At 38.5% G+C, this 14,808-nt stretch overlaps 1 protein-coding gene and 1 long non-coding RNA gene across 11 annotated transcripts in view; both read right to left on the bottom strand.

The window, feature by feature from the left end:
* The window catches only part of LOC110445929 (mucin-17-like), a 146,160-nt gene that overhangs the window by 81,217 nt on the left and 50,135 nt on the right, over positions 1-14,808 (bottom strand). For all 10 annotated transcript variants that reach the window (XM_021490811.1, XM_021490809.1, XM_021490812.1 and 7 more), the window contains one exon: positions 969-2,087. In XM_021490811.1, the coding sequence (XP_021346486.1) occupies positions 969-2,087 (1,119 nt within the window). The remainder of the gene's footprint in view (positions 1-968; positions 2,088-14,808) is intronic.
* LOC110445930 lies at positions 8,332-14,532 on the bottom strand. Its single transcript, XR_002462414.1, has 3 exons — positions 12,775-14,532; positions 10,257-10,567; positions 8,332-8,963 (listed from the first exon to the last, which is right to left on the bottom strand). It is a non-coding gene; the product is annotated as an uncharacterized LOC110445930 (long non-coding RNA).

The raw sequence follows: 14,808 nt of genomic DNA, 5'->3' as shown, positions 1-14,808 counted from the left end.
ACGGACGACGGACGACGGACGACGGACGACGGACGACGACGGACGAAAACGGATAGCAATAGGTCACTTGAGCTAAAGCTCAGGTGACCTAAAAATAGAACCAATCAAGAACATGGGTGGTCCTCTAACATAAAATGATAAGCAAATATGAAGTGCTTTATCGAACATTTCACCTGTGAACACAAACACAGACATAATCACATAATGATGTTCACTCAATATACTGAGTTAGGACTTTCTAGTAGGACTGTACAGGTGTACAATATTGACTTACCTGGTAGGACATTTTAGTAGGACTGTACAGGTATACACTATTGACTTGCCTGGTAAGACTTTCTAGTAGGACTGTACAGGTGTCCAATATTGACTTCCCTGGTAGGACATTTTAGTAGGACTGTACAGGTGTACACCATTGACTTGCCTGGTAGGACTTTCTAGTAGGACTGTACAGGTGTACAATATTGACTTATCTGGTAGGACTTTCTAGTACGACTGTACAGGTTTACACTATTGCACTATTGACTTACCTGGTAGGACTTTCTAGTAGGACTGTACAGGTGTACAATATTGACTTACCTGGTAGGACATTTTAGTAGGACTGTACAGGTATACACTATTGACTTGCCTGGTAGGACTTTCTAGTAGGACTGTACAGGGGTACACTATTGACTTACCTGGTAGGACTTTCTAGTAGGACTGTACAGGTGTAAACTATTGACTTACCTGGTAGGACTTTCTAGTAGGAGTGTACAGGTGTACAATATTGACTTACCTGGTACGACTTTCTAGTAGGACTGTACAGGTGTACAATATTGACTTACCTGGTTGGACTTTCTAGTAGGACTGTACAGGTGTACAATATTGAATTACCTGGTAGAACTTTCCAGTAGGACTGTACAGGCATACAATACTGACTTTCTCGATTGAATTTCTCAGTAGAACTGTACAGGTGTACAAAACTGACTTACCTGGTAAAATTCTCTTGTAGAACCATAGCTGGGAACAATACTGATGCCAAGGCTCTCATCTGGATTCTTGTCAACCTCTACATGATGGAGGGCAAATCCTTCCAGTATATCATCTTCACTCTCAGATGTTGTCGTGGTCATCGCATAGTTCTGTATTAAGCGCTGATTCTTACACACCTTCATCTCCCTAGAACTGACCTCCTTCATCTTTTGTCTGAAGTGAGATACCCCTTCAGATGAGGTTGGGCCAGAAAATTTACTTCCCCGCCTCAGCATCAAATTTACACGTAGGGGCATCTCTTTGAGAACTGTCATACATTCATCACGGTTCATTTGCTTCAAGTTCATACCGTTCACTTCCAGAATTTCGTCACCCACAGCAATGCCCTTTGAACTTCCAGTGGCTCGATAGGCAGCACCACCAATTGTCACAGTTTTTACAAACACACCTGATATTGATTCATTAAATTTTCCTCCTTCAATTCCAAGAATCATTCCCAGATTTTCTCCAGGAAGTCTATGTAATAACAGATTTTCATACTCCATCAAGGCTTTATCACTGGTATTCTTTCCTTTGTCATTGGTGTAAATTTTCTGGTATCTGCCATAGACACTGTGTACAGGAGAGCTGTTGACGCTGGAAGTTGTGTCGTCAGAGTTGCTCTGGCTGTCAAATGATGTTGAACTGTCTGTTAACACTGATCCAAATGCTGAAAAAAGTGAACTTCCCAGAGCACTATCTCTGGATGACACAGAATTGTTCCAGTTTTTAGGCATTCTTTCCTGGTTCTCCTTCCCCACAGTCCAAACCTGCTCCTTGTGCTTTTTTTTGCTTGGACTGAGCTGGACATTTTCTGCAGCTGCCTCAAAAGAGACAGTATCAAATGTCTTCTCATATGATCGTTTCCCCGGTGATTCAGGAGGCACATTATCTTCATTGTCGGAGGGTTGGTTTTTGTGGATAAGGGGTGGAGAAGTTATCTTGTGTCTACCAAACTGGCGTGTCTCCCAGTCTGACAGATCAGAGTCAGTGCTGTACATTTTGTTGGCAATATCTACTGCAGTGGAGGTCGTAAGATAACCAGGATCATCATTTCCTTCCTCACTCTCGATTTGGATCTGTGAAAAATCAAATAATCTATATAAAATAAATTATAACTATATAGATACATAGACAGGTATTGTAAAAATTCAGTCCTCCCACTTCAATAAGTGAGCTTTCGTTGAAATTGCCTTCTTGTTGATAGCATGCAAAAAAGCTAAAATTGAGGGAATGTTCATGTTTAGACTCATTAAATTGTATAGGGTTGAATGCATATTTATTTTTAATATCAAAAAAAAATAAAAATCTATTTTATTTTGAAACAGGATCAATTCCTGAGATTGTTATTCTTATCTCCTGCCAGTATGTGAATTATGTAGAGCTCATTTGAGGATAGTTATCAGAGGAAACTTACTTCAGAAGTAAGAGAGAGCTACAGTCACCACAGAGGACACTTAATTCAAAAGTAAGAGAAAGCTACAGTCACTACAGAGGACACTTACTTCAGAAGTAAGATTGAGCTACAGTCACTACAGAGGACACTTACTTCAGAAGTAAGAGAGAGCTACAGTCACCACAGAGGACACTTAATTCAAAAGTAAGAGAAAGCTACAGTCACTACAGAGGACACTTACTTCAGAAGTGAGAGTGAGCTACAGTCTCTTCAGAGTACACTTACTTCAGAAGTGAGAGTGAGCTACAGTCACTACAGAGGACACTTAATTCAGAAGTAAGAGAAAGCTACAGTCACCACAGAGGACACTTACTTCAGAAGTAAGAGAGTGCTACAGTCACCACAGAGGACACTTACTTCGGAATAAGAGAGAGCTACAGTCACCACAGAGGACACTTACTTCAGAAGTAAGAGAGAGCTACAGTCACTACAGAGGACACTTACTTCAGAAGTAAGAGAGAGCTACAGTCACTACAGAGGACACTTACTTCAGAAGTAAGAGAGAGCTACAGTCACTACAGAGGACACTTACTTCAGAAGTAAGAGAGAGCTACAGTCACTACAGAGGACACTTACTTCAGAAGTAAGAGAGAGCTACAGTCACTACAGAGGACACTTACTTCAGAAGTAAGAGAGAGCTACAGTCACTACAGAGGACACTTACTTCAGAAGTAAGAGAGAGCTACAGTCACTACAGAGGACACTTACTTCAGAAGTAAGAGAGAGCTACAGTCACTACAGAGGACACTTACTTCAGAAGTAAGAGAGAGCTACAGTCACTACAGAGGACACTTACTTCAGAAGTAAGAGAGAGCTACAGTCACTACAGAGGACACTTACTTCAGAAGTAAGAGAGAGCTACAGTCACTACAGAGGACACTTACTTCAGAAGTAAGAGAGAGCTACAGTCACTACAGAGGACACTTACTTCAGAAGTAAGAGAGAGCTACAGTCACTACAGAGGACACTTACTTCAGAAGTAAGAGAGAGCTACAGTCACTACAGAGGACACTTACTTCAGAAGTAAGAGAGAGCTACAGTCACTACAGAGGACACTTACTTCAGAAGTAAGAGAGAGCTACAGTCACTACAGAGGACACTTACTTCAGAAGTAAGAGAGAGCTACAGTCACTACAGAGGACACTTACTTCAGAAGTAAGAGAGAGCTACAGTCACTACAGAGGACACTTACTTCAGAAGTAAGAGAGAGCTACAGTCACTACAGAGGACACTTACTTCAGAAGTAAGAGAGAGCTACAGTCACTACAGAGGACACTTACTTCAGAAGTAAGAGAGAGCTACAGTCACTACAGAGGACACTTACTTCAGAAGTAAGAGAGAGCTACAGTCACTACAGAGGACACTTACTTCAGAAGTAAGAGAGAGCTACAGTCACTACAGAGGACACTTACTTCAGAAGTAAGAGAGAGCTACAGTCACTACAGAGGACACTTACTTCAGAAGTAAGAGAGAGCTACAGTCACTACAGAGGACACTTACTTCAGAAGTAAGAGAGAGCTACAGTCACTACAGAGGACACTTACTTCAGAAGTAAGAGAGAGCTACAGTCACTACAGAGGACACTTACTTCAGAAGTAAGAGAGAGCTACAGTCACTACAGAGGACACTTACTTCAGAAGTAAGAGAGAGCTACAGTCACTACAGAGGACACTTACTTCAGAAGTAAGAGAGAGCTACAGTCACTACAGAGGACACTTACTTCAGAAGTAAGAGAGAGCTACAGTCACTACAGAGGACACTTACTTCAGAAGTAAGAGAGAGCTACAGTCACTACAGAGGACACTTACTTCAGAAGTAAGAGAGAGCTACAGTCACTACAGAGGACACTTACTTCAGAAGTAAGAGAGAGCTACAGTCACTACAGAGGACACTTACTTCAGAAGTAAGAGAGAGCTACAGTCACTACAGAGGACACTTACTTCAGAAGTAAGAGAGAGCTACAGTCACTACAGAGGACACTTACTTCAGAAGTAAGAGAGAGCTACAGTCACTACAGAGGACACTTACTTCAGAAGTAAGAGAGAGCTACAGTCACTACAGAGGACACTTACTTCAGAAGTAAGAGAGAGCTACAGTCACTACAGAGGACACTTACTTCAGAAGTAAGAGAGAGCTACAGTCACTACAGAGGACACTTACTTCAGAAGTAAGAGAGAGCTACAGTCACTACAGAGGACACTTACTTCAGAAGTAAGAGAGAGCTACAGTCACTACAGAGGACACTTACTTCAGAAGTAAGAGAGAGCTACAGTCACTACAGAGGACACTTACTTCAGAAGTAAGAGAGAGCTACAGTCACTACAGAGGACACTTACTTCAGAAGTAAGAGAGAGCTACAGTCACTACAGAGGACACTTACTTCAGAAGTAAGAGAGAGCTACAGTCACTACAGAGGACACTTACTTCAGAAGTAAGAGAGAGCTACAGTCACTACAGAGGACACTTACTTCAGAAGTAAGAGAGAGCTACAGTCACTACAGAGGACACTTACTTCAGAAGTAAGAGAGAGCTACAGTCACTACAGAGGACACTTACTTCAGAAGTAAGAGAGAGCTACAGTCACTACAGAGGACACTTACTTCAGAAGTAAGAGAGAGCTACAGTCACTACAGAGGACACTTACTTCAGAAGTAAGAGAGAGCTACAGTCACTACAGAGGACACTTACTTCAGAAGTAAGAGAGAGCTACAGTCACTACAGAGGACACTTACTTCAGAAGTAAGAGAGAGCTACAGTCACTACAGAGGACACTTACTTCAGAAGTAAGAGAGAGCTACAGTCACTACAGAGGACACTTACTTCAGAAGTAAGAGAGAGCTACAGTCACTACAGAGGACACTTACTTCAGAAGTAAGAGAGAGCTACAGTCACTACAGAGGACACTTACTTCAGAAGTAAGAGAGAGCTACAGTCACTACAGAGGACACTTACTTCAGAAGTAAGAGAGAGCTACAGTCACTACAGAGGACACTTACTTCAGAAGTAAGAGAGAGCTACAGTCACTACAGAGGACACTTACTTCAGAAGTAAGAGAGAGCTACAGTCACTACAGAGGACACTTACTTCAGAAGTAAGAGAGAGCTACAGTCACTACAGAGGACACTTACTTCAGAAGTAAGAGAGAGCTACAGTCACTACAGAGGACATTTACTTCAGAAGTAAGAGAGAGCTACAGTCACTACAGAGGACACTTACTTCAGAAGTAAGAGAGAGCTACAGTCACTACAGAGGACACTTACTTCAGAAGTAAGAGAGAGCTACAGTCACTACAGAGGACACTTACTTCAGAAGTAAGAGAGAGCTACAGTCACTACAGAGGACACTTACTTCAGAAGTAAGAGAGAGCTACAGTCACTACAGAGGACACTTACTTCAGAAGTAAGAGAGAGCTACAGTCACTACAGAGGACACTTACTTCAGAAGTAAGAGAGAGCTACAGTCACTACAGAGGACATTTACTTCAGAAGTAAGAGAGAGCTACAGTCACTACAGAGGACACTTACTTCAGAAGTAAGAGAGAGCTACAGTCACTACAGAGGACATTTACTTCAGAAGTAAGAGAGAGCAAAAGTCACTACAGAGGACATTTACTTCAGAAGTGAGAGTGAGATACAGTCACTACAGAGGACACTTACTTCAGAAGTAAGAGAGAGCTACAGTCACTACAGAGGAAACTTACTTCAGAAGTAAGAGTGAGCTACAGTCACCCACAGAGGACACTTACTTCAGAAGTAAGAGAGAGCAACAGTCACTACAGAGGACATTTACTTCAGAAGTAAGAGAGAGCAACAGTCACTACAGAGGACATTTACTTCAGAAGTGAGAGTGAGATACAGTCACTACAGAGGACACTTACTTCAGAAGTAAGAGAGAGCTACAGTCACTACAGAGGAAACTTACTTCAGAAGTAAGAGAGAGCTACAGTCACTACAGAGTACACTTACTTCAGAAGTAAGAGTGAGCTACAGTCACCCACAGAGGACACTTACTTCAGAAGTAAGAGAGAGCTAGAGTCACTACAGAGGACACTTACTACAGAAGTAAGAGAGTGCTACAGTCACTACAGAGGATACTTACTTCAGAAGTAAGAGTGAGCTACAGTCACCCACAGAGGACACTTACTTCAGAAGTAAGAGAGAGCAACAGTCACTACAGAGGAAACTTACTTCAGAAGTGAGAGTGAGATACAGTCACTACAGAGGCCACTTACTTCAGAAGTAAGAGAGAGATACTTTCACTACAGAGGATACTTACTTCAGAAGAAAGAGAGAGATACATTCACTACTGAGGATACTTACTTCAGAAGTAAGAGAGTGCTACAGTCACTACAGAGGATACTTACTTCAGAAGTAAGAGTGAGCTACAGTCACTACAGAGGAAACTTACTACAGAAGTAAGAGAGTGCTACAGTCACTACAGAGGATACTTACTTCAGAAGTAAGAGTGAGCTACAGTCACTACAGAGGACATTAACTTCAGAAGTAAGAGAGAGCTACAGTCACCCACAGAGGACACTTACTTCAGAAGTAAGAGAGAGATACATTCACTACAGAGGACACTTACTTCAGAAGTAAGAGAGAGCAACAGTCACTACAGAGGAAACTTACTTCAGAAGTATGAGAGAGCTACAGTCACTACAGAGGCCACTTACTTCAGAAGTAAGAGAGCTACAGTCACTACAGAGGATACTTACTTCAGAAGTAAGAGTGAGCTACAGTCACTACAGAGGAAACTTACTACAGAAGTAAGAGAGAGCTACAGTCACTACAGAGGAAACTTACTTCAGAAGTAAGAGAGCTACAGTCACCACAGAGGACACTTAATTCAGAAGTGAGAGTGAGATACAGTCACTACAGAGGACACTTACTTCAGAAGTAAGAGAGAGCTACAGTCACTACAGAGGAAACTTACTTCAGAAGTAAGAGAGCTACAGTCACCACATAGGACACTTATTTCAGACGTGAGAGAGAGATACAGTCACTACAGAGGACATTTACTTCAGAGGTAAGAGAGAGCTACAGTCACCACAGAGGACACTTACTTCAGAAGTAATATAGAGCTACAGTCACTACAGAGGAATTTTACTTCAGAAGTAAGAATGAGCTACAGTCACTACAGAGGACACTTACTTCAGAAGTAGGAGTGAGCTACAGTCACTACAGAAGAAATTTACTACAGAAGTAAGAATGAGCTACAGTCACTACAGAGTACACTTACTTCAGAAGTAGGAGTGAGCTACAGTCACTACAGAAGAAATTTACTACAGAAGAAAGAATGAGCTACAGTCACTACAGAGTACACTTACTTCAGAAGTAATATAGAGCTACAGTCACTACAGAGTACACTTACTTCAGAAGTAAGAGAGAGCTACAGTCACTACAGAGGACACTTACTTCAGAAGTAAGAGAGAGCTACAGTCACTACAGAGAAAACTTACTACAGAAGTAAGAGAGAGCTACAGTCACTCCAGAGGACACTTACTTCAGAAGTAAGAGAGAGATACATTCACTACAGAGGATACTTACTTCAGAAGTAAGAGTGAGCTACAGTCACTACAGGGGAAACTTACTACAGAAGTAAGAGAGAGCTAGAGTCACTACAGAGGACACTTACTTCAGAAGTATGAGAGAGCTACAGTCATTCCAGAGGACACTTAGTATACACAATAGTATACCTGACAACCATCATATCTACCAACTATATACCTGACTTTCTATCATTACCCAAAAATATACCTGACATCCATCCTTATCCAGTAAGAGAGAGCTACAGTCATTCCAGAGGACACTTAGTATACACAATAGTATACCTGACGACCATCATATCTACCAACTATATACCTGCCTTTCTATCATTACCCAAAAATATACCTGATATTCTATCATTATCCACAAATATACCCGACTTTCTATCATTACCCAATAATATACCTGACTTTCTATTATTATCCACCAAGAACATACCTGACATTCATCCTTATCCAATAGTATACCTGACAACCATCATATCTACCAACTATATACCTGACTTTCTATCATTACCACCAAATATACCTGACATCCATCCTTATCCACCAATATACCTGACATTCTATCATTAACCAAAAATATAACTGACTTTCTATTATTATCCTTCAATATACCTGATATTCATCCTTATCCACCAATATGCCTGACATCTATCATTATCCACCAATATGCCTGACATTCTATCATTATCCACCAATATACCCGACATCCATCCGTATCCACAAATATACCAGACATTCTATCATTATCCACCAATATACCTGACATCCATCCTTATCCACCAATATACCTGACATTCTATCATTATCCACCAATATACTTGACATTCTATCATAACCAACAAATATACCTGACTTTCTATCGTTATCCACCAATATACCTGACATCCATCCTTATCCACCAATATACCTGACTTTCTATAATATATCTATCATTACCCAAAAATATACCTGATATTCTATGATTATCAACCAATATACCTGACTTTCTATCATTACCCACAAATAAACCTTATCTTCTATCATTACCCACAAATATACCTGACTTTCTATCATCATCCACCAATATACCTGACTTTCTATCATAACCCACAAATATACCTGACTTTCTATCATTATCCACCAATATACCTGACATCCATCCTTATCCACCAATACATTGTATATCTGACATCTATCCTTATCCACCAATATACCTGACATTCTATCATTATTCACCAATATACCTGACATCCATCCTTATCCACCAAAAAACCTGACATCTATCCTTATCTAACAATATACCTGGCATTCTATCATTATCCACCAATATACCTGACATCCATCCTTATCCACCAGTATACCTGACATTCAATCATTATCCACCAATATACGTGACATCCATCCTTATTCACCAATATACCTGACATTCTATCATTATTCGCCAATATACCTGACTTTCTATCATAACCCACAAATATACCTGACTTTCTATCATTATCCACCAATATACCTGACATCCATCCTTATCCACCAATACATTGTATATCTGACATCCATCTTTATTGTCCAATTTACCTGACATTCTATCGTTATCCACAATATACCCGACATCCATCCTTATTCACCAATATACCTGACATTCTATCATTATCAACCAATATACCTGACATTCTATCATTATCCACCAATATACCTGACCACCTATCATTATCAACCAATATACCTGACATCCATCCTTATCCACCAATATATATGACTGTCTATCATTATCCACAATATACCTTACATCCATCCTTATTCACCAATATACCTGACATTCTATCATTATCAACCAATATACCTGACATCCATCCTTATCCACCAATACATTGTATATCTGACATCCATCTTTATTGTCCAATTTCCCTGACATTCTATCGTTATCCACAATATACCCGACATCCATCCTTATCCACCAATATACCTGACATCCATCCTTATCCCCCAATATACCTGACATCCATCCTTATCCACCAATACATTGTATATCTGACATCCATCTTTATTGTCCAATTTCCCTGACATTCTATCGTTATCCACAATATACCCGACATCCATCCTCATTCACCAATATACCTGACATTCTATCATTATTCGCCAATATACCTGACTTTCTATCATAACCCACAAATATACCTGACTTTCTATCATTATCCACCAATATACCTGACTTTCTATCATTACTCATTATCCACCAATATGCCTGACATTCTATCATTATACCTGACATCCATCCTTATCCAATAATATACCTGACTTTCTAACATTACCCACCAATATATATATATACCTGACATTCATCCTGATCCCATAATATACCTGACAACCATCCTATCTACCAACTATATATATACCTGACTTTCTATCATTACCCACAAATATACCTGACTTTCTATCATCATCCACCAATATACCTGACTTTCTATCATAACCCACAAATATACCTGACTTTCTATCATTATCCACCAATATACCTGACTTTCTATCATAACCCACAAATATACCTGACTTTCTATCATTATCCACCAATATACCTGACTTTCTATCATTACTCATTATCCACCAATATGCCTGACATTCTATCATTATCCACCAATATGCCTGACATCCATCCTTATCCACCAATATACCGGACATCCATCCTTATCCACCAATATACCTGACTTTCTATCATTACTCATTATCCACCAATATGCCTGACATTCTATCATTATCCACCAATATACCTGACCTTCTATCATTATCCACCAATATATCCTTATCCACCAATATACCTGACATTCTATCAATACCAACAAATATACCGGACATCCATCCTTATCCACCAATATACCTGACTTTCTATCATTACCCAAAAATATATCTGACATCCATCCTTATCCACCAATATACCTGATGTTCTATCATTACCCAAAAATATACCTGATATACTATCATTTTCCACCAATACACCTGACATTCTAACATTACCCAAAATAATACCTTATATTCTATCATTATCCACCAATATACCGGACTTTCTATCATTACCCACAAATATACATGACTTTCTATCATTATCCACCAATATACCTGACTTTCTATCATAACCCACAAATATACCTGACATTCTATCATTACCCACAAATATATCTGACATCCATCCTTATCCACCAATATACCTGGTTTTCTATCATTACCCAAAAATATATCTGACATCCATCCTTATCCACCAATATCCCTGACGTTCTATCATTACCCAAAAATATACCTGATATACTATCATTTTCCACCAATACCCCTGACATTCTAACATTACCCAAAATAATACCTTATATTCTATCATTATCCACCAATATACCGGACTTTCTATCATTACCCACAAATATACCTGACATCCATCCTTATCCTCCAATATAAATACCTGACATCCATCCTTATCCACCAATATACCTGACATCCATCATTATCCACCAATATACCTGACATCCATCCTTATCCACCAGTATATCTGATATCTATCCTTATCTACCAAACCCACCAATATATATATATACCTGACATTCATCCTGATCCTATAATATACCTGACAACCATCCTATCTACCAACTATATATATACCTGACTTTCTATCATTACCGACAAATATACCTGACATCCATCCTTATCCACAAATATACCTGGGTTTCTATCATTACCCAAAAATATACCTGACATCCATCCTTATCCAATAATATACCTGACTTTCTATCATTACCCACCAATATATATATATACCTGACATTCATCCTGATCCTATAATATACCTGACAACCATCCTATCTACCAACTATATATATACCTGACTTTCTATCATTACCGACAAATATACCTGACATCCATCCTTATCCACCAATATACCTGACATCCATCATTATCCACCAATATACCTGACATCCATCCTTATCCACCAGTATATCTGATATCTATCCTTATCTACCAAACCCACCAATATATATATATACCTGACATTCATCCTGATCCTATAATATACCTGACAACCATCCTATCTACCAACTATATATATACCTGACTTTCTATCATTACCGACAAATATACCTGACATCCATCCTTATCCACAAATATACCTGGGTTTCTATCATTACCCAAAAATATACCTGACATCCATCCTTACCCAATAATATACCTGACTTTCTATCATTACCCACCAATATATATATACCTGACATTCATCCTGATCCTATAATATACCTGACAACCATCCTATCTACCAACTATATATATACCTGACTTTCTATAATTACCCACAAATATACCTGACATCCATCCTTATCCTCCAATATACCTGACATTCTATCAATACCAACAAATATACCCGACATCCATCCTTATCCACCAATATACCTGACATTCTATCAATACCAACAAATATACCCGACATCCATCCTTATCCACCAATATACCTGACTTTCTATCATTACCCAAAAATATATCTGACATCCATCCTTATCCACCAATATACCTGACGTTCTATCATTACCCAAAAATATACCTGATATACTATCATTTTCCACCAATACACCTGACATTCTAACATTACCCAAAATTATACCTTATATTCTATCATTATCCACCAATATACCTGACTTTCTATCATTACCCACAAATATACATGACTTTCTATCATTATCCACCAATATACCTGACTTTCTATCATAACCCACAAATATACCTGACTTTCTATCATTATCCACCAATATACCTGACATCCATCCTTATCCACCAGTATATCTGATATCTATCCTTATCTACCAATATACCTGACATTCTATCATTATCCACCAATATACCGGACTTTCTATCATTATCCACCAATATACCTGACATCTATCCTTATAATATATATCTACCAATATACCTAACATTTTATCATTATCCACCAATATACCCGACATCCATCCTTATCCACCAATATACCTGACATTCTATCATTATCCACCAATATACCTGACATCCATCCTTATCCACCAATATAACTGACATTCTATCATTATCCACCAATATACCTGACTTTCTATCATTATCCACCAATATACCTGACCTCTATCATTATCCACCAATATACCTGACATCCATCCTTATCCACCATATGCCTGACCTCTAACCTTATCTACCAATATACCTGACATTCTATCATTATCCACCAATATACCAGACATTCTATCATTATTCAGCAATACACTAGACATTCAATCATTATCCACAATATACCTGACCTATCATTATCAACCAATATGCCTGACATTCTATCATTATCCACCAATATATCTGACATCTATCCCTATCCACCAATATACCTTATATTCTATCATTTTCCACCAATATACCTGACATCTATCATTATCCACCAATATACCTGACATCCATCCTTATCCAACAATATACCTCACATCTGTCATTATCCACCAATATACCTGACATTCTATCATTATCCACCAATATACTTGACATTCTATCATAACCAACAAATATACCTGACTTTCTATCGTTATCCACCAATATACCTGACATCCATCCTTATCCACCAATATACCTCACATCTGTCGTTATCCACCAATATACCTGACATTCTATCATTATCCACCAACATACCTGACATCCAATTCCTTATCCATCAATATACCTGACAATCTATCATTATCCACCAATATACCTGACATCCATCCTTATCCACCAATATACCTGACATCTATCCTTATCCACCACTATACCTGACATCTATCATTAATCCACCAATATACCTGACATCCATCCTTATCCACCAATATACCTGACATCCATCCTTATCCACCAAGGGTATAACTGACTTACTATCTTTATCAACCAAAATACCTGACTTTTCATCATTATCCACAAATAGAACTTACCTGCTATCTTTATCCACAAGTTTTTTTTCAGAACAACATCATTTGAGTTCTGCTGTTTTTCTATGGGACTTCCATTCCAATAAACATTTGTGTGTATTATTGATCCCTGCCATCAGGGATAATATTGATTTCTAACCCAATAATACATGTTGTTGATTAGTCAGACCAGCTGACAAACTCCAAACTTACAATCATCAAAGCAGCATATCTATAATCCCGAGAGCTTTAAAGTTCTTTAAACAAATTAAAGACTTGAACACATCACTGACAGATGTTACCTGGTGGAACACCATAACCTAGAAACTGTGTGTCCTGTTAGGACATCAGTTACAATGATTTATTTACATTCTGTTTAACCTAAATAACACAGTATATTTTTTGTGTTAAACTTGTCTGTATGCTGAAATATAAATATGTACTACAGAGGCTCAAACTATAATATATCAAATAATATGCTGAGTTACAGGGTTGTTTTATCCATTAAGAAGACACATTTAAATGTTAGTACAGAACAGATATTGACCACAACATTAACAGAAGCAGTGATTAAATAATGTTTTTCAATTATATGAAAAAAGTATGATATCACTATTGTCTGGACTTGAAAGATACATTGATGGCATGATTACCATGTTATTCTGTGAATACATCCGAGGTCATATATGTGTATGTAATATTACCGTTGGTGATTTAAAACTATGATACCACATGCTACCGCATACTACCACATTTCATTACATATGGAAGAGTGTGTTTTTCACTATATACATGTGATAAATATGTGTAACCATTGCACAAGAAGAGTTCCCTTTCAATTTTGTTTTCGACTTTTTATAAAAATAACAATACAACAAAAACCTTTTCTGGGT

The sequence above is a fragment of the Mizuhopecten yessoensis genome, unplaced genomic scaffold, assembly GCF_002113885.1.
Source record: "Mizuhopecten yessoensis strain PY_sf001 unplaced genomic scaffold, ASM211388v2 scaffold2421, whole genome shotgun sequence".
NCBI classification, from domain to species: domain Eukaryota; kingdom Metazoa; phylum Mollusca; class Bivalvia; order Pectinida; family Pectinidae; genus Mizuhopecten; species Mizuhopecten yessoensis.
This window is presented reverse-complemented; position numbering and strand designations above follow the sequence as displayed.